Source organism: Chrysoperla carnea, chromosome 4 (assembly GCF_905475395.1).
Source record: "Chrysoperla carnea chromosome 4, inChrCarn1.1, whole genome shotgun sequence".
Classification (NCBI taxonomy): domain Eukaryota; kingdom Metazoa; phylum Arthropoda; class Insecta; order Neuroptera; family Chrysopidae; genus Chrysoperla; species Chrysoperla carnea.
The window spans coordinates 53,013,805-53,036,288 of NC_058340.1; the positions used below are offsets into that span (position 1 = coordinate 53,013,805).

Below are 22,484 nucleotides of genomic sequence, written 5' to 3' on the forward strand. Positions count from 1 at the left end.
GATAACTTTTACTTGGTTAACTTAACATAAATTGAACAACTCAAGCTAACAAGTAAGTAAGTAAGCAGCAATCAATGATTTACTTTCTCCTCTATAAGTACTATGCAAAAAAACTTACATAACAAGTTAAATTGAGGATTTAATCATATAATATGCATATTATTATTATTATTATATTTAAATATTACAACACTCAAATTCCTGTTTTTATATTTAAAAAAAATTGTTAAAGGAATTTTGTTGACAAACAAAATGTTGGGATATAGTGTGGAAATTTTAATTAAAACGAATAATAATTTCATTATAAAATAAATTATTTTAATTTATTATTCAACACGATAGATCAATGCTTATAAAGTTTTCTCAAAAGAATTAGTTTATAAAATAAAATTGGGGCTCAATTATTATTAAAGGGCCTTGCACGATTAGATAGGAAAATGACTTTTATATGAAACTTTTTCAAAGCGCCCCCAAAATGTTCTTCGTATCTTCGTAGTTTTCGAGTTACAGGCGGATCAAAGCTACAAATATGTTATAGTTAATAGTATATAACTAGGCTAAAATATTTTGTGACCGTGAGAGCTTTTGATCAAAACGATCCAAAGAACATAATGTGTGCGGTTTGAAAAAGTTTCACAGAAAGCCATTTTCCTATCTAATAGTGCGGGGTCCTTTATACAAGCGAAATATACTACTTTATGACACATTAATAACACCCGAACCAAAAGGAGGTGTGCTATAAGTTTGACCGCTATGTGTATCTGTCTACCTGTCTGTGGCATCGTAGCTCCTAAACGGATAAACCGATTTTGAATTTTTTTTTGTTTGAAAGGTAGTTTAATGAAGAGTGTTCTTAGCTATGCTTCAAGTGCTAGATTTGGATTCTGTACTCAAAACAATTAAAAAAAGATGCGATGATCTTCAAAATCGGTTTAGTTTGGAGATGACTATAAGGAAAATGGTTATTTAATAGAGAATGTTCCTATCTATGTTTCAAAGCGAGCTTAGGCTTCCGTGTTCGAACTCTAAGCTCGTTATTATAACATCTAAACTCTAAATCGGGATCGGAAGGGGTTGATTCTTAGGCGCAATGATTCTACGCCTCGAAATCTAAAATTGGAGGCTACTGAAAAGAAAGTTGGGGGCCCACAATTTAAAATCACTGCTAAAATATCGTAAACGATAATTTTAAATTAGGTGAAGCAAAAAAAAAAAATTCACAGCGGTTCTTTTCTTGATCCCTCTTGTGGTAACTGTAGCTACTTGGTTGGTTAAGGAGAGTCTATCTAAACAACAATCTCCTTAAATACCTCTATTATTGGGCTCATGAAAACGAATTTTTCTGAAAGCGACCTTTATAGTAGTATTTTAGTTATAAATTATGACATTGAAATTTATCTGTATATAAGTAAAATACTACTAATTCGCAAATTCAAAAGTAGTTTTTATAGCCATCAACTTTTTTCAAAATTATATTCCATGTATTTCTCTTATCCTTTACTTACTGATTGAATAAACACAATATAAACAATGATGACACGAAGATACCAATTTAGGAGTTTTTTTTTTTTAATTTAATAATCAATTAAATTATTTATTTAAAAAAAAAAAAAAAAGCTACACGTTTCTTTCCAGTGTACACACTTTTTTTTTATAAATAATAAAATTGGAATGAAAATAAACGAAAATCAACTGTTATATTACCTTGATCGAACCGGTTAGGCTTTATTATTTGCACATATTTTATAACTGTGTGTTTATGATAATGCATAAGTCTGTTAAAACTACTTATTATTAAATATATATCTAAAAAAATATTTTACAAAATTTAAAAAATAAAAATCCAAAATACAAATGTTTTTCACTTCAAGCTATAAAAAACTATTGGTAAAAACTAAATTTATGGTGGAAGCGCACGGAAATCATCAAATTTTGAAAATTACCAATACGGAAAGACATTTTTTCTTCACTTTCTAATAGAAAATCTAGCAAACGTTCTGCAAGGTGATGTCTAATGATCGAATTTATCAGATTATAGAGTACATCCACCAACCCCTTGTAGTCAGAAATTTTTTAGAGCGGGCAGCTTGGCAATCTTTTAAAAGTACATTTCATTTTTGTAATATAAATGTTTCTTACAGATTTGAAAAAAATTTGGCCCATGGGAGGATCGAACTCACGACCTTCGCGTTATTAGCACGACGCTCTAACCAACTGAGCTAATGGGCCACTTATGATAATAGTGCTTTAAAATATAGAAATCTTTGTAGAGCTGGCAGTTTTTCAAAAGTAAATTTCATTTTTGTAATATAAATGTTTCTTACATATACAGATTTAAAAAAAAAACTTGGCCCATGGGAGGATCGAACTCACGACCTTCGCGTTATTAGCACGACGCTCTAACCAACTGAGCTAATGGGCCACTTGTGATTATTATCAAAGACTTAAAATTTTATTTATAAATTAATCATCCATTTATACGTCTTTTGTGAAAAATTCATATCGATCCTCTGTACAATTTGTAGGAAAAATTAACTATTTAAGTCAGTGTTTTAACCGAAAATAGTTTTTCATTTTTATGCACAGTTCTTAATTTTGGTATGAATTTAAAGCTTAAAACTTGAGGAATATTGATAAAAAATTTTTATGTAAATGGTAAAACATTTTTAAAAGCACTTTTTGACTAAAAAACTAACATTAATCACGACTTCTTCATGTATCACCATGTAAAAAGGCTGTTTTTAATAATTAATTTATCGTTAACCGTACAGAGAATCGACTTGAAATTTATAGAAAAGGCGTAAATACTCATTAATTGTTAAGTATTATGGGAAAGAGTTATCTTCAGTCGACTTATATACCATAAATAAAATTATTTAAAAATTGATTGTAAAATGAAATAAATGGTAAAGACCTTCACAACACAATAATGAACAATAACCATAATGGTAATAAGAATATGTAATTGTATGTAGGTTCAACTTCAAATATATGTAATGTACACAACTCAACATGTAACATGTACCAGTACCTAGATATGTAACGTAATCTGAAGATAAATGTAATCCAGGTCACCGATTCTAAATCCATTGAACTGACTATCTAATGGTTATTGAACTTTTACTTTTAATAAAATATTTTATATTCAATAATGTGCAGCAAAATACAATTCTAAGTCAAATTGGTTTCAACAAATTTATATAAATTATTGATCAGAAGGGAATAATATTCCATAAGTCGTCACAAATATGCACAGAACTGATGACGTTGGTATCTTCGCTCCCACCGAAAAAAAGCTAATTGAAATCTTTAGACAAATAAGAGAGAACGCTGCAGAATTGGGACTGACAATTAATGTAGAAAAGACTGTATTCATGAAGATCTCAGTCTCACAAGACCGGAGGATAATGGAAGATCTAGTCATAGATGATGTAGTTTATAAGGCGATAGCGCAATTCAAATATCTTGGAAAACAGGTTAACAACGCGGGGAGAATGAATGAGTGTCGCCATAAGAGAAAAGTTGCACAGTGGAAAAAGGGCATACTTTGCAAGGCTACTAACTAAGTGGTTTTCTGTGATATATTGCCAGCCTTTGTAACATAAGGTAGTGCAAACAAATTCAAGCTATAATAATTGATGACATGCAATTCAAGATAGATGGATGGGCTCAAAGGGTTACGTAAAATTGAGGGGAAAAATACTACATTTCCGTGTTTTCAAAATGAATGCCGATGTGAAACATTAAAGTTTCCATCACAAAAACACTGAAAATTGGCATGCGCCCTTTATATTTCATATTTTAGGGTTAATTATTAATTCTTAGCAATGCAGGTAGTAGAAAATGGGAGAACGTTTTCTGCCATCATCTCCTAATCTAAATGTAAAGTTATTGAATGTAAAACATTATTTTATTTAACCAAAATGAGAATTTCTCCGGCAAGGTAAATAATTCCTTGGTTGTATCGAAATGATATTGGCGGAAGTTGTTTAGTAGATATTTGTAAGCATCGAGTCTTGGTGTAAAATTACTTGGGATAAAGTAAATGAAATTTCAAATTACTCAAATTCATAATTAGTTTAATTTAATTTTTTATTTTGTGTAATAAATAAATTCTTGTTTCAAGAAAATGAAATTTGAGAAAAATTTTTAAGCTGTCAAATAATAATTTTTTTTGTATTGAGATTTTTAACTCAATAAAGAAAATATTTACTTATTATAAGAATCAGCTAAGCAAAAACGTTTACTTCAATCCAGTAATTTGTTTTATTGTGTAGGGATCTTTTAATCTAGGCGAAGAATATTTATAATAGTTGTTTACGCTGAAAACTTTAAAGACCAAATATTAACAGTCCAAATATTAACATTAACCATAGCATATGCAAGGTCATCAACACTTACTATCAAATTGTCACCTAGGATAGGTTATCTAATTCAAAAATAATTATAATACAAGGAACAAATTAGCCTTGTCAAGGTAATAAGGCTTGGTACTTACTTTCATTGTAAAAATGTAAAATATAACCAGCTTTTCAAAATTTCTTCATTATTTCGTATTAGCATACGGAAGGAAATATATGTACCTGTAAATCATATTGATCTCAAATATATTGATTAATATCTATGTTATCAATATTTCCTACATCATTAGAATTAATAATTGATATATTAAATAAGCAATTATATATTATCATACAAAGTGATCAAAAAATTGAGGTATTATGTATGATAGTTCAACCAAAAGAAAAAATCATATACCTATATGTGTGATGAATGAGTGTAAATCATACCATCACTAGTCAGATAGTAAGCGAGATCAGATCATTTCATGAATACTTCTACAAAAAAATAATTTTTATTTTCATTAGGAATTTAACATTTATGCGGTTGCAATCGGATTTTTATTTGACTATTATACGCTGAATTAGATCTGAACTTCGTACAAAAAAGTACAATCAATAATATATAAGTAAGTGCAAGCCATATAGGCACAACAACCTAATTTCGAACAGGCAAAAAGTAAGACGTTTCAACCTTACATTCTCGTCATTCGATCGGAACTGTTGAGAAATTTTCATAGCACATTTCCAGTATTTATGCTAAACACTGCATCTAGTTTTTCAAACTATAGTGCATGGGTGTATCGAGGGGGTACAAGTTAAGAAAACCTCCCATGGACCTGAACATACCATTAATTTATTTGTCTAAGTATGTGTTTTTGCCAAAATAATGTTGTTTGCCAAATTTGTTATGCAATTATCAACAGATTTTCATTGATTTTATCTTATTCTTATATCATTCATAATGGTAGGAACTGTCCGTAAGAAGGCGGGAGTTTTAGGACAACCTGTATAAAATAATTTACCGTTATTTATTATAAAAATACAGAAGGTGAAAGAATTATTGATATTTTTAAATGTACTGACTAATTGACACTGTACACTGTATAAAACAATTATTTTACATTAAATTAAAGTTTTCTTTGTAAAAAATAATTTTTTCAAGGTTTTTATCATAATATTAAAATTAAAAAAAACTCGTGAGCAGCACAGCCCCATCACTTAAGTCATATTTCTTCTTCATTTAATGTTTCTTACTGTTAGAAGATTTTTATTGAAATGGAATTTTTTTTTTTAATCAAAAACTTGAAATGTCATAAAACAAAACTGAATAAATTAGCAAAGGTATCGCTGAATAATTCTTAATTAGTGAAGATGTCGCTGGACCTTAGTAAAAAAAAATTTCCCCATTTTTTTAATAACAGAAGTCACCCACATCATTATTTCTTAATCTTTTATGATGTGGGTGGAATCGGTTACTTCGTTCTTATCCAAGTGACGACTAGATAATCAATTCTACCGCCCCCATTAATTATAATTGTTCACACTGCCGCTGCCTGCATTCGAACCCGCAACCTAAGTCTAAGTGGTCAAACGGCCAAAGTTTGACGCTTCGACCGCTCGGAAATTGAGCCTTTAGTCTTTAAAAATATGCAATATATGTTTTTTTTCAAATTTCTCGACAAGAATATTGCCTTAACACAAGCCATCTCTCCCCGTTGACCTTCGATACAGTGTTTAAGTTTATATTTTCGGGAGAAATATGATTAAAAAAACGGTAAGTGTATTCTAGTTGTTTGAATTTATACAACAATATACACCTTAACTATATATACTTACAACTACAACAAACAGTTTTGAGAAGTTTACCTTGGCATTCTCCAAAGTATCTCTCTCTTCCATCCTATGTGTGAGTGCTTGGTGTTATTTATAAATATTAAAATACTTTCATTATAATAATATAATTGAAAGTTGTTAAACTTGTGCAGAAGATTAATTTTTAACTTTGAATTTAACACCTTATTTTTTGGAAAAAATCTAAAATTTTAGAAATATATATGTCAACGTGGCATTATTATATATATAGTATTAGAGTGATACCCACCCGCTTCGATTACTCCCGCTTATCCCGTTTCTATAACACTCGAAATAATGGTAGGGATTGTTTAACACAAGTAAAATATATGTATGGTTTTCTATTTTTTTAAATGTATAATAGTCGTAATTATTCATGGAGTATTTCAGAAAAGATGGCCGTGAAATATTTGATATTGAATATTTTTACAGAAATCTGTAATTTATGGTAATGTCAAATTAAATTAATTTTTAATTTTTTTTTTTTTAAATAATATATCTTTATAAATTATATCGCATGTGTTATTCTGAAGTATGAGCTATATTGCTGTACAGTTTTATTAAAAACGATTCGCTAGTTTTAGCGTAAAAGCGTAACAAATAGTATAAAACAAAGTCGCTTTCTCTGTCCCTATGTCCCTTTGTATGCTTAAATCTTTGAAACTACGCAACGGATTTTTATGCGGTTTTTTTTAATAGATAGAGTGATTCAAGAGGAAGGATTATATGTATAATAACATCCATTAAATAGTGGAGAAGTACTGCTATTTTTGAGGTTTCTAATGTGATGTAGTAAATAATGTTTTTATATACAACGTTCACAGTTTTTCTGTAGTGTATTTAGTATCAGCATTGCACCCGTGCGAAGCCGGGGCGGGTCGCTAGTTAATTATAAATAGGAAATATTTGATTTTTTATTTGTTTATAATGGACTAGCGAACCCGTCGAAATCGGTTCAGCTGCTCTCGAGATTTGTTTATATGTGTTTATATTATAGATTAGCTCAAAAATCTTCTTGGCCAATTTTATTGATTGACTAACTGGCTGACGGACCAAAGCACAGTCTAATCCCGCTGAGCGTAAAGACATGAAACTTGGAAGCTGCGTTCTTTATAAATCCTACCCGCATGGACGTGTAACTGCTAATATAATATAAAGCTACATTATCAACGAGTACTGTATTTTATTTTCAAAAAAATTAGGGCTCTGTCTTTATCAAAAAAATTAAACCTGTGACATGATAAAAAAAAACCTTTTAGGGTCACCCCTGTATAATTACAAACATGGCACGCGTATCACCATCATTTCTTTTTTTTTTTTTTTTTTTGAAAATTACTTAATTTTGTTAATAAATTACCATATTTGTATTTATATTTCATTCTATAATAGAACCTACTCAAAATTCAGATTTAGTACCTATTAAACAGTTTTAACATAAAAATCATAAATTTCTTGACATGTGAGCGACAAGTTATTGTTAATTGACATACAATTAAGTAATATGAAATAAAACTAAGATTTTATTACACTAATCAACTGAAATTTTACACGTTAAAAATATATGTGCAATTTGATTTCTTATTTTCATAATTTTTAATGCATTATGTTTAATTAATTAGTGTTTTTCAATAATTTTAATTTGTCATTTTCTATAACAATAACATGTAAAAAATTGCAAATTAGTCATAACAGCCTCCTTTAACGCCAAAATTTTTCACTGGAAGCGCTGGCATCGATTTTATTGTCCCCACCATGGCTACGCACACAACGAATAGGTATATTATCTAGCCAGCGTATGTAGCATATGCACAATATGAACATTACCTATTATTAATGCACCGTTATAATTATTTTATGTATAATAAACACATATTTTACATGAAAACAACTTATGCATTTTAATTAGTTATGTGAAACTTTATGCATAGTAGGTATTATTCGATTATTTTACCTGGCTTAAGGATGTACGAGAATTGCGGCTATTTTTTATTTGTAAATATTTTTTTTTTTATATAGGCACTACTATATAAACCCTGTTCAATTTTTTAAGCCCTTATTACAGCTTATAAAAATTTATAAAAATAGGAGAAACTTTGAAAATATAAAACTTTTTGGATGAAAATAATTCTCTGTATATACAAAATTTATAGGTCTTTTTGAGGGTTTAACTGGCATTTTGTGATTAAAGTAATACTTAAATTACATATTTATATTTTCTTTCCCCATAATTTCAATTTTATATTCGACAAGTGAAAACAAACAATAGACTGAGTTAATTGTTGAAATACCACGTATAGACAGTGTTGATTTAGCATCATTTATTGATTATGCAATCATTTAAACTGTTCTATCTCTAACGATTTACAAGATGGGTCCTACCCAAGACCCAATTGAACTAGGTTGCTCATTTACGAACTTGACCTTACTTTTTACGCCATAAAAATTCCAGCTTGATATCTCTTTTCGTTTTTGAGTTATCGTGTTAACAGACAGTCGGGCAGACAACCGAAAACGGTGATAAACTAACCGACTAATTAGGTGATTTTATGAACACCTAAACCAAAATTTTGTTAGTAGCATCAATATTTTCAAGCGTTACAAACTTGGGACTGAACTTAATATACTATGATATATTTCATGGTATAAAAATATAAAATTGGAGTTGTCTGGCTTTTGCATTGAATTCTTCGGTTATACGCAAAATTAAATTTATTTAAAAAGAATAAATAAACATTTTTGGTTAAAAAAAATTATAAAAGATCTTCAACAATTGTTCTGTAAATAGGTTGACCAAACGCATGATTTACCTAGGCTAGCGATGTGCAAACTGTGGGTTGGGAGCCATTTTTTGATCGCAGAATAAACTGGTTTAGTAAAGTTACAAATAATTCAGTTATCAATAAAAAATATAAGATTTTTCAAGAAAATTTTATATAAAATAAATGGGTTGCAGAAGAAAACAAATAGTTTGATTCACAGATTATAGTTTTAAATTATAATATGTGTTTGTTATTCTAAAATGTATTTAGGAAAGGTACCGAAGTAAATAAATATTAAATCATGGCACACTTTAAGGAAAGACACCAAAGTAAATAAACATTGATTCATGAATTTTCCTAGCCGGCAGGTAAAAAATATTTATAATTTATGATTTTAGAAGTATTTTTAGAATGTTATCATGTTTTTAGAGTTAAATAATTTTTTTTAATAGGTACATAATTAAATTATTAGCAAAAAATTTTGTGAGATAAGAGAAATATTGATTAAGTGTGAAACAATATGAGCTAGTAGGATTTATAAAACAACACGAATAAGCATTTAAAAAATTTCTTTTTTTTCACGCAACTTATGCCAATAATACATACTGTTCAAATGTATCTAAAAATAGACCAGTCCTTTAATGGTTTAGTCATTTCATAGAGCACTGCTGTTTTTTTAAGATTTAAGCTTACTTATAACTGCTATATTGACTCATTAATAATTTTACAAAGAAGAACGATGATAAAATTCGAATTCAAACCTATATGTCTTCCAGCAAACACGAATGATTGATGACAGATAATTCACGAATCGCCTTCAAAAATATTAGCCAGTGGACAAGTCGATCTCGTAAGCACTTCGGCTAAATCAACCATTGTACCTAATAAAATAAAATTTTGATGAATTTTTTTGCTTAATAAGTTTTACTATATTTACCGTGTGCGATTATCCTGCAACACTCTGCAAAAAGAACAAAATTATATTCACCAAAAAAATAAATTCAAAACACGTAAGTTTTTTTAGAATAAAATGTTAAAAACGTTTTATTGAACCGTAAATATTTATTTTTATTTATCCTTGAAAGATCACAAAAAATGTATTAAGATTAACTACCAGTTATCCACCCGCTTCGCTAGGCAATTACGTCTTTAAAATCAAATACAACCCCGTTATAGCCTTCACTTCCCTTGCTCTAATTAACCACCTCAATTTTGTTCAAAATTTCATAAGTTTCAATTTTTTGATATGGAACCCTAATTTTTTGAAAATAAAATTCTCGCTGATAATATTGTAGCTTTTGCTGGTCTAAAGTTTCCTAATATTAGTTTAGATTTATAACGTGCAAAAATGAATCTTATTTGAAATAAAAACTGGAAAAAATTGCATTTTATAAATTTTTTGTGTAATTAGTAATTTTAGAAAAATTTTCAAATAAAAGTTGTTTGTCTTTTGATTTTTTGATTTGATACCACTAGGCATTTTGTTTCCACTAACTCATTGCTAAATGTAATATTCACACGCTTTAATTCTGTAAAATACGAGAATCCTGTAAAGCAGGCATGGGCAAATAAGACTCAGAGAAGTCACTCAGACTTCTTTAACTAAATAACGAGCAAGACAGCGACAACCTTACCAGTGTCAACCAATAATACGAGTAGGACAGAGAAACAACATTTTTTTCTACCTATCTCATTACTATTAGAGAAACTGAGATAGGTAGAAGAGTCGTATACCCGTCTCGCTTTCTCCTCTATGAGCAATGCGGACTTGGATAATGGGACACACAATTAAGTTTATGACACACAATAAAGTTATAAAAATGGATACTTCGACTTAAAATAACTCGCTCATGTCTGCTGTAAAGTAAATAATTACGGACATTGTCCCTACGACAATGCATAGAAAAGTTCTATGATGAATTTATTCAACTTATACACGTATGTAAATATTTTCATATTAGCTCAGTTAATACAGCATAAAAATGGACTTTTACTTGCAAAAATTAAAACTTGATTAAAATGTACCTTCTTACGAGAAATTGCGTGCTAATCACACTGAGTCAATGATTGCCATAAAAAGTTTTTTTTATTGCAAACAAACGTTTTGTAAAATAAACAAGTGAAACAATTGACTGAGTTAATTGTTGAAATACCATGTATAGACAGTGTTGATTACTCGATCACATTACACATATAGCTAAACATGTCACACATACATAACTGATAATCCCATATTAATACATACCTACTATAAAATTTGTATCTAATGTGTTGTCCTACGGACCCAAGATCCAATTGACCTATGTTGCTCATTTACGAACTCGACCTCATTTTTATGTCCAGAACACGCTGTAAAAATTTCAGCATATCTTTTTTCGTTTTTGAGTTATCGTGTTGACAGACAGACCAACAAAATTTTATTTTAAAACCTTCAAGAAATCAAAAACCGAATATTTCGAACTCAAAAAACAAATGTTAGCCATTATAAGCTGTTAAGAATCGCGTCACTATTAATTATCTCCATAAAAACACATTTTTTTTTTTTTTTAAATTACAAATATGTAATTGCAATTTTTCTCAAATTGAGTAGAATTATAAATGTAAATTGCTTTAGTGCAAAAGAGGCTTTATGAAACCCAATGTAAAAAAAAACCAAACCCCAGACGGTTATTATTATGTATACTTATGGGTCTTGGTATGGCATTCTTGAAATAACTAAAAATCATGTATAAGAAAGAACTTAACAACTTTAATATCACTATAATATTTGCATATAATAATAATAATAACAATATTATTTAGACGGTTTATAACATGAATACGATATGAGCATTACAAATAAAATGAAAGCTACTGACCCCAACAATATTTAGCTATTCGTTATATTCTACACTAATAGGTACCCGTCAGCTTCGTTGGATCATTTTAACTTTAAAAACAAAGACTATTGCGTTATACCCTCCACTTCCCTTGCCTCCTTTACAGGGCGAAAACTTTATTTTTTTGAAAATGAAGTCTAGCCCATGTTACTCGTTGATAATGTAATGCTTGCTTATAAGTGAAAGAATTTTTAAAATCGATTAAGCAGTTCCTGAGTTTATCCATTATACAATTATTCTGACATCTGAAAATGATTTTTCGAATCCGACTGGTTCTTCTGGAGATTAACGCGTTTAAACAAAGAAAATAACTCTTCAGCTTTATTATAGTGATTTGTACACTATTTATAAAATCTGGTGTGAACGCCACTCAACCTCTTTTGGAAACAAAATTTAAACATGTGTCACTTTTCGGACCAAAATTTAAATTACTGTTTTCGAATAATTTATTATAACTCTTAAAAAATTCTAGATTTAAAACAAAAATGCTCTATTTTTAACAATCCTACCTCTACCTACCCCTCTTTTTTGAATACTCTGCATAAACTCTTTTCAAGAAAACAATTCCTAGTTTTAATATTAATGAATTTTTTTTTTGTTACAGGAATTTTTGCATATTTAAATTACTTAACACCAAAAACACGACTCGAAATTTTAGAACTATTGGTTAATGGATTAAAACGATTAGAATACCGTGGATATGACTCTGCCGGCGTTGCTATTGATACACCCGATGGCAAAGACATGGCATTGGTTAAGAAAAATGGAAAAGTTAAAATTTTGGAAGATGAGATTGCATCAAGTAAATATATTTTAAAGAAAGTGGGTTTTTTATTTTTGTGGAAAAATTAAAAATTATCCATTTTAGGGAGAGATGAGTTAGGTGCCAACGAAACAGTTAACATTCATGTTGGTATTGCACACACTCGATGGGCCACACATGGTGTTCCAAATGTGGCAAATTCACACCCACAAAGATCTGATGCTGGACATTCATTTGTTGTGGTACATAATGGTATTGTCACAAATTACAAAGAAGTTAAAACATTCCTAGAAAAACAGGTAAATTTTGTTTTCCGGATATGCATCCAGCAAACGATTTTAATAAACTCAATAAGTAAAACCTATTAGCCTTAATTATGATACTAGAGCTGCCAAATTGCAAATTGATCGCAATTCCAAATTTCGATTAAGTGAAGATTTTCTTGCCTTGACCTAGAACTCTATTAAAATTAATGGATAGGAGATTAATAAATCACCCGGAATACAATTTCCTAATTAATAATACACCCAATCATTCTCAAGGGAAAAAAATTAAAATATGCAAACCGTCAATGTTTCAACCCTGTGATCGTATTTTCGTTGTTGAAGAGTTCTTCTTAGGCCGAATATGAACAAAGTTTTAAGCTTAACTTTTTTTAACAAAAACGTGTCTGAATTTTTTTAGCTGGTCTATTTAGACTGCAAAAAAGGACCGAAATTTATAATAGTGTCCCATTTTTGTACGCAGGGGCTTAAAATTTCTCTAACCGAACGGAACCAACTCCTCTACAGTCGACAAACTCAATCCAATCAACTCGTAATTACAATAATACTCCGATTCCGATTGCCATTTTAACGCCTCTTAATAGTTTAGTCAATAATTTTGGTATTCATTAATTCTACCATTCTACCATTTTTAATAAACTCTTAGGCCTTTTCTTCATCGATGCAAAGCAATTGCAAATTCAACCTAATTTATTTGGAATAGTTGGGCCAAAATACTAATTGAGTTTGGTCAGACTCGGGTGGAACTAAAGTTAAGTTTCAGCCGGACCAGTTGACGAGGCTCACTGCTCAGTACCTACAATAACATAAGGGACGATATGTGCCCAATGCTTATTTTTCTTTTTTAAATCAAATTGCAGCCGCGCCGCGTATGTGTCTTCTTCAAAAAGTCAAATGAATAATTAAAATCAATAAGACCTTAAAGAATGGCTAATATAATATTTTAATTTGAGTCTCAAGGTTAACTTCATTAATTTTACAGGGTCACAAATTTGAAAGTGATACTGATACTGAAATCATTGCCAAATTGATTCATCATTTATACGAAAAACATCCAACTTATTCATTCCGAGAGCTTGTTGAACAAGTCATTCAACAATTGGTAATTTTTAATAATTTATTAACACTAATTTATTAATTTAATTTTAAAATATTCAAATTTTTATAATAACGTTTTAGGAAGGAGCCTTTGCGTTATGTTTCAAATCAAAACATTTTCCTGGTGAATGTGTTGCTACCAGACGTGGATCTCCTTTACTCGTTGGAATTAAAACTAAAAATCGCTTAGAAACTGATCACATTCCAATTTTGTATGGAAAAGGTAATATACTAAATTGAAGTAAAAATTGTATTATCCTTCATTTTAGCCAAACGAAGAAAAAATAGGATATTAAAATTCTTCATTTTTAGAAATTTTCAAAATATGAGCATAAATTTCTAAGGAGGGAGGGTGGTTTATTCAATGTTTTCATGAAACATTAGATTCCAATTTTTATTTATATTTAAGTTAACTTTTTTGGCTGTCCTGCCGTTAAAATAACCGATACGTTAGTGCTGAATATATGGTTCTCACAGGTGACCAGGTCACTCGCTTTTCGTTCTCACAAAAATCGGCACACCTCTTAGATCTGCTTTCACTTTTTAAAATTATTTATGCCACTATAATAGTAGTCCGTAGTTTGATTCCGAAACAATGTTTGAGTTTTTGCAATTTAAGATTTTTTTCTATGAAGTTAAGCGTTCCATTGAAGATGCTTAAGGAAGCAGTACAAGATGTTCAAATTTTGTCCTTTAATTTGATATAACCTTTCAATCAATTATAGCCTATCTATTATTTTAAAAATTGCGATAGCTTCGATTAGTTTTGGGTTTTTCTTTTGATATATCGTAAGCGGTGACATTTCGAATATTTAAATTTTTCTAGAAATATCCTTTATAGTTAAAAATTTTATGTTTTCTTTTAAATGTATGTTTTTAAATTATTTATTTTGAAATTTTAATCACTTATTTTATGGTGTTTTATTTTTTTTAATGTAAAGGGGCCATTGTGGCCGGGTATAAATTAACCGCGCGCTCTTCACAGACATGAAAATTCCACCATAGCCGCAGCAACTAACTAAATTAGCTATACTTGAGTTATTTTACCGAAGCCAACTTTTTGAACTTTAAAGTGTGTTTTCATGCCTCAAAGTAGAATTTAATTGATTCGAACTTATATTTTTGCTAAATATAAGTTATTTTAAGGGGTTATATCCAGTTAGAATTTCAAAGAACTCGATTTTTTTTTTCATTTCCGGAATTCCGGAATGTACATGCATACATATGTTTAATTATATTCTCTGAAAATTTCAAGTTAATCCGAGAAATCTTCACGAAGATAAACGTATCAAAAGAAAAAAATTTAACTGAGTGTAAATGTCTTTTGAAACTTTGTTTGTCTCGAAACAGCGTTTTCAAAGTTGGTAAGTGAGATTTTTCCGAAACGCGGTTTCGCATTTCAACACAATCTTCTTAGATATTTTCCCCAGGTAATAATCGAAGGAATAAGATTTCTGAAAATTATTTCGATAATTTAAACCACTTTAAAGTTTAAAATTTTATGAAGAATGTTCAATTTTTCTTTTGAAGCTGCAATTTTGTTAAAAATCATAATTTTGACTATTAACAATGAAGCCGCGTTAAATATCATTATTTTAAATTCGAATATCCAATTAAATAAGTGATTAGCGAATAAATTTCAAAATAATATCAAATTTGTTTATCTATTTATTATGTGTTTATGTTTATATACAAATTAACAATATTTTTTTAAGCTAAATAATATGGATTCAACTTTTTCTATACCAAATCACAAGTTAATAAATATTTTCAGAAAGATGCATCAAATATACACAATAAAACGGTGTATATTGCATCAAATTCTTGTCTTTTGAATAAAATGTAGATGAATATTTTTTTACGATTCAAACAGGAATATTTTTATTTCTAAATTTTCATTTGAAAATAATGAAATAAGAATTTGCTATACATTTTTTTTAATTGAAAGTTTTGGTGGCTGTTACAAAAATTATAATAATTATATTTAAAAAGATTTGCAATGAAAATGCATTTTCTCTTTTCTGATATTAATATTTTTAACTTTTTAATAGATGAATCTTTTGGATTTAAGGTATTCTATAATTCATAGCATGCTGTACAAATATTGCCACAGAAAGAAAGTTTGATAATAAATTTACGGAGATCTAAAAACTGCATGTGTTTTTGTATACTAATAACTATTCGTAACTAAAAGATTTTTGGTGCTGGAATCCGAAATTCATTCTATGTAGAATTTATGAAAATGTATCTTATAACCATCATTTAATTTTTCTTATTCCCATTCGTTTACATTCGGTTTCAATTGCGAATAATAAATTTTCTTTACGTAAACTAACTTATTCAAGTACACGTATATGAGCGAGTGACTGAGCTCAAACACGGATCTACCGATGTGGGCAGAATGGACTTGCCCTCAACTCTAATAAACTTGTAACGTCATGCCTTCCAGGTCTATTGGGGCCTATAGACTGTTTATATTATATTCAATACCTTAATAAAATGATTCGTGCGTGATTCGGAACGCAGCGAAGTACTTAGTCATCATAGTCGACATGCTGACACGTTATGTCAAATTTTTGACAACATATTACTTGTTTCTTTGTATACTTGTGGAAAAAAATTGATGGCTATTCGCTGGGTGCGCAGAAATCTAGTAATTTAAAAGTAATACAGTATTTACCTGATCTTGAATTTGCCATATTACGCATAAAAACATAAAACTAGACTTGATATAATACTTGATATAAAGTGAAATTAAAATTGATTAAAAAACGATGAAGTTATAGGCATTCAAAGATTGTTGCCCATCTCCTTTTTGCAAAACAAAGTTTTATATGTATATATGTCTTCCTCTTTGTTTAATTACGAATTTTAAACGTTCATATTTTACATACTTCTAAAGATTTTCAAAAACCAGTTTCACTTTTATGCCCGTGCAGTGAGAATTTCATACATTTTGCAAACATCTCCTTTCTAGGAATGTACTATGTTGATCATGAGCGACTTCATACTCCAACTCGCACTTGGTCGATTTACGGGTGGCTATGACCACAACCTTTTTTGACGACTGGATCCGCCACTGATTGACATTGAAAGCAGCCTGTATTGCGTTTTCGGCATGCGTGTTACGTGGAATCACAATATTACTTTTAATATAAAATTACAATGCTTGTTTAATGGTTTAATTCTTTAATTACTCACTGGCTGGATAGTTCTACATTCCTCTTGCATACGATCTCAATTAATTCTTATGTATTAAGAAAGATTTTAATAATCAAATTAGAATTGATAACCTTCATTCAAAAAGCTATGAATATCAAAATACTTCAATTTCAAAAGATTCTGGTTATAAAGTATAGTCAAATAATGGTAATGCATAAATGGAAATGAATCATGTTCCTCTTCAAAATAGTAATATAAAACGGGATAATCAATTGAAACATAAAAATAGTTTCATCTTACAAAAGATACATGAAAATTAATACTTGGCGGAGGATCCTTTAAATTAATATTTGAATATTGAACTCATGAATAAGTGATTTTCAATCATTATTTTCTGATATGGCAATGGAAATAACAACTCTGAATCTCAAACTCAAGTTTCATACATTTGTTGAATTCGGCTAAGTAGAAAATTGTTGTCCCGTTTTCAAGAAAAACTGTTTGTTGATTAGACCTTAAAATTATTTTTTTATAATTATTATAATTTTTATGAGTAAAAGACATCAAAAAAAAATTCAAATTGGGATGTTTGATATTGTTTTTTTATTTTTTTATTTTTATTAACAAAAAATATTTTCTTCAGTATTTATGTATGTGATTTATTAATAATTCTATTAAGTAATATGTTATATGTTTCTTGTTTTATCTTCTTGGGTGAACAAAAAAGATGGCGACAACAACCATCAAGGTATAATTATGTTTATATTCTAAATCAAAATGCTTTTTTTTCGCTTCAAAAATGCTTTTTATTTTTAGTATTAACTTTATCTTAACAGATTTACTACAACATTTTGCGGATAAAGGGCATCAGTATGTCTATATGGTGGCGGGCATATATGCTACGTATATTTTCCTGGTTTATTTTGTTTTATGTATTTTTTTTATATGTTATAAATAATGGAAAATGATTTTTTGATTCTAGAACATAGGCCTCATGGACGTGGAGAATTACCAACTTTACCACGTTCTGAATCCACTTCAGAATTTCAACCTTTGGAAGATAAAGAAGTTGAATATTTCTTTGCTTCTGATGCTAGTGCAGTTATTGAGCATACAAATCGTGTAATATACTTTGAAGTAGGTTCATTTTTCGGTATAGATTTCCGAAATTTTTCTAGTTCTAAACAACTTTAGACTCTTATAAAATCTAAGATAAAAATAAGAAATTCTACAATGCTCCACAAAATAGAGCTTCAAATGAACTATATTAACTATAGCGTTCTAAATATTTGTTAAAGATGAAATGTAAAAATATAGGCAATATTATTACGTTAATGATGAAATCATTGTGTAAAAACTTATGTTAATAATATAAATCAATTTTTAACAACTTATAATAGTTGAAATAAAATTATAAGAATTTGAAGTCGCCAGAAATAGAACATTTTTTAATATTACGTTTTTTTCTTCAATTTATTGAATGTGTGCATTAATTGTTTAAAGGATTATGATGTTGCTGCCGTCAAAGATGGTGTCCTCTCTATTCATAGATTAAAACGTTTAACAGATGATCCACATGCAAGAGAAATTACCACTTTGAAATTGCAACTTCAAGAAATTATGAAAGGCAGCTACTCATATTTCATGCAAAAAGAAATTTTCGAACAACCAGAATCAGTTGTTAATACAATGCGTGGTCGATTAAATTTCGAAGACGGGGTAATTAATAAAAAAATCAATTTTTCACTTGTTAATAATCAATTAATTTAATAAAAATCTTTTGATTTTGTAGACTATTACACTTGGTGGTATCAAAGAATATATTCCAGAAATAAAACGTTGTCGTAGATTAATGTTAATTGCATGTGGTACAAGTTATCATAGCGCTGTTGCTACTAGACAATTATTGGAAGAATTAACAGAACTTCCTGTAATGGTAGAATTGGCCTCCGATTTCTTGGATAGAACAACTCCTGTTTTCAGAGATGATGTTTGCTTCTTTATATCACAATCAGGTAAAATATTTAAGATTTTGTTTCTTAATCTAAAAACGGAACAAACAAGGTTTAAGAAAACGAGGCAGGTCCAAACAAACTATACTTGAAAGCTTTATTCGTCTTTTCAAAATGATTCCGTAAGAGATATTTTAAATAAATATTACCTTATAACTAATAAGAAAAAATTTTTGTTTTCAGGTGAAACCGCTGATACCTTAATGGCATTACGGTATTGTAAACTACGTGGAGCATTAATTGTTGGAATTACAAACACAGTTGGTAGTTCTATTTGTAGAGAATCTCACTGTGGTGTACATGTAAATGCAGGTCCTGAAATTGGTGTTGCTTCAACAAAAGCTTACACATCTCAATTTATATCGCTTGTAATGTTTGCTCTTGTTATGAGTGAAGATAGAATATCATTACGGCAAAGACGTCATGAGGTAGGCATTATTTGTATACGTGGATTTGAATATAAGAATATTGAGCATGAATTCTCAAGACAATTAAGGAGTCAAAATTTCATTGCGTTACTATTTCTTGAAGGAGTGAGATATGAAAAAAGACAGATTAAGATTATCATTATTTAAGCTAAAGGTACTTTATGCGTAGTGAACTGAAGAAAATTTGAGTGAGTCACTCTTCAATTTCGCTCACGTTTCTCTCTCATCATTAAAGTGATTGATTATCAGATAAATGTGTCTGTAATTTTTTCTAAATAATTTATATTTTTTATAAAAATTGCTATTTTAATTTACCAGACAACAACCCTGATTAAATATTGAAATGGAATCTACTAGTTTTAAAATAAATCATGAATTTTTTTTAGATAATAAATGGATTGAAACAATTAGAAAGTCAAATTAAACAAGTATTAAAATTGGACCAGAAAGTTCTTGAACTTGCTAAAGAATTATACAATCAAAAATCATTACTTATCATGGGTCGTGGATACAATTTTGCAACATGTTTAGAAGGAGCATTGGTAATATTGACGTTTTAGTAATAAATTAACTAAAATGGTTTTAAAAAATTTAATCATAATTTCTTTTATTATGTTTTTAGAAAGTAAAAGAATTAACATACATGCACAGTGAAGGTATAATGGCTGGAGAATTAAAACATGGCCCATTAGCTTTAATCGATGATTCCATGCCCGTTATGATGATAGTCATGAGAGATCCCGTTTATATCAAGTGTATGAATGCTTTACAACAGGTACATTTTTTTATAATCGAATCTTTTACGTTTTGATCTGAAACTTCAATTTGTTCAACTTGCCACATATTTGTTAGGTGGCTTAATATTAAAAATTATTACTTGACCTAATTTATCACAAAAAATGAACGTCAAGCGTTCTTCTAAGCCTGCACCTTTCGATCGATTGTTTAGAGCAAGGAAATCTGCAGGATACTGGTAACCGACATCCACCACTGAACCAAACTTGCGAAATTAGATATTTTCTCCATAAATATGCGTACTAAACAATGATTGTTTTTCTCAGGTAACTGCTCGAGAAGGTCGTCCAATTGTAATATGCGAAGAAGGTGACAAAGAAACAATGTCATTTACTGATAGAGCACTAGAAGTTCCACGCACAGTCGATTGTCTACAAGGCATTTTAACAGTCATTCCAATGCAATTATTATCATATCATATTGCTGTATTAAGAGGATGCAATGTCGATTGTCCCAGAAATTTGGCGAAGAGTGTAACCGTTGAATAAGAATGCATATTTGAAAAAAAATGTAAGCCAACATTCTTTTATACGAATTTAATGAAATAAATACCTTTTATACAAAATATTCCACGGATATTGTTAGAAATTCGAATACTTAAAATATTAAAATATATATTGATCGTATTATATGGTGTAAATTTCAAGTACTTAAATCGAACATGACTATAAAGCGCACATGGCTGTTAAGTTTAATTTCATTCTTCGTTGGAACATTAAAATTGTTAAATACGTAGCACATTCAATGGAAGTAAAGGTGATTTTACGTATTTGTATACATCACAAAACTTTTTAAAATCAAAACAAACGATATAAGCGCATTCTTTAAGCGATCGAATAAACGTTATTGTTATTGTTTCCACTTAAACTTTAATTTTAACTTTTAGCAGCATATTGTACTTAACTTACTATTAGATCGAATATATAGTGTGTCCCCGGATAGAGGTAACTATACTTGTAAATTTCCTTATTTTGCATTTTAAGAAAAAAAGTCATTCTTTATAAAAAGTTTTGTTTAATATAAAAAGCATGTAGGAATATTTAAAACTTCTTAATAATGTACAGGGTAGCCAAAAATTTGGAATCACTATTTTTATTTTTGGTAAACTACCCTTCTTTTTTATAAGTTGGCGAAATGTTACTAAGAAAAGTTACTCGCGCAATTAAAAATTATGACTCTATACATAATATCAAGAAGATCCGTGTACTTTAATTATAGCATCATTTTTTATTTGAACAAAAGCTCTAATTATAAAAAAACGTAAGAAAGAAAATAATAATAAATCAATTTAATTTCGAGTAACTTTTTTTTAGTAACATTTTGCCAACTTTTAAAAACCCAAAAAAAAAACAACTAGTGATACCAAATTTTTGGCTACCCTATACATTATTTAGAAGTTTTAAATATTCCTACATACTTTTCAGAATAAGCAAAACTTCTTATAAAGAATGACTTTTTTTCTTAAAATGCAAAATAAGAAAATTTACAAGTATAGCTACTTCTATCCGAGGACACACTGTATATTTGACTTCTTATTATTCTGTTACCTTTTACCTGACATATGATAGAGCAAAATTAAAACGGCACATCAAGAAGCAACAATACGATACGATAAAGGTTAAAACTAGAATATTTTACGCACTTTTAAGTGCCTTGTGAATAAGAATTTATTTAAAATAAATTAAAAGTCTGACTTACTCTGAAATTAGCACCATACTTAGTAACGAACTAAAATATTTTTGTTTTAAAAATAAAATTTATAAAATATATATAAATGTATTTCAAGAAAATGTTATTTTTTAGAAAGTTGCACCTTAAATTTTTTTTAATTTATGAGATAATTTGTGCAATATGTATTATAAAATTTGTATTATATATAAAAAAAAATATATATATATATATAAACCAATTATGTTAATTTCAACATTTTGTGACACACATTTGTTAAATGACTATTTTTTTATAATTTACAAATACTGCCTTTTATTTTTATTTCTCATCTTTCAATACTTAATAAGTCATTGTATGGGGTGGTATTTTTTTAAATAAATATGTTGAAAAATAATTTTATTTTTATTTGTATCCTAACTTTTATTAATATATGCAGCGT

General features: G+C 28.9%; 1 protein-coding gene and 2 non-coding genes across 3 annotated transcripts in view; 1 reads left to right on the forward strand and 2 right to left on the reverse strand.

Moving 5' to 3' along the window:
* Positions 1 to 21,334, forward strand: part of LOC123297269 (glutamine--fructose-6-phosphate aminotransferase [isomerizing] 2-like) — a 34,545-nt gene extending 13,211 nt beyond the window's left edge. The window contains exons 2-13 of the mRNA XM_044878868.1: positions 12,437 to 12,634; positions 12,701 to 12,894; positions 13,862 to 13,981; positions 14,059 to 14,200; positions 17,867 to 17,887; positions 18,122 to 18,276; positions 18,643 to 18,858; positions 18,932 to 19,154; positions 19,335 to 19,579; positions 19,966 to 20,121; positions 20,202 to 20,354; positions 20,641 to 21,334. Coding sequence (XP_044734803.1) covers positions 12,437 to 12,634; positions 12,701 to 12,894; positions 13,862 to 13,981; positions 14,059 to 14,200; positions 17,867 to 17,887; positions 18,122 to 18,276; positions 18,643 to 18,858; positions 18,932 to 19,154; positions 19,335 to 19,579; positions 19,966 to 20,121; positions 20,202 to 20,354; positions 20,641 to 20,862 — 2,045 coding nt within the window. The 3' untranslated portion in view covers positions 20,863 to 21,334. The remainder of the gene's footprint in view (positions 1 to 12,436; positions 12,635 to 12,700; positions 12,895 to 13,861; positions 13,982 to 14,058; positions 14,201 to 17,866; positions 17,888 to 18,121; positions 18,277 to 18,642; positions 18,859 to 18,931; positions 19,155 to 19,334; positions 19,580 to 19,965; positions 20,122 to 20,201; positions 20,355 to 20,640) is intronic.
* On the reverse strand, positions 2,156 to 2,229 carry Trnai-aau. The gene has a single exon. It is a non-coding gene; the product is annotated as a tRNA-Ile (tRNA).
* On the reverse strand, positions 2,349 to 2,422 carry Trnai-aau. The gene has a single exon. It is a non-coding gene; the product is annotated as a tRNA-Ile (tRNA).
* Positions 21,335 to 22,484: the final 1,150 nt, after the last annotated feature.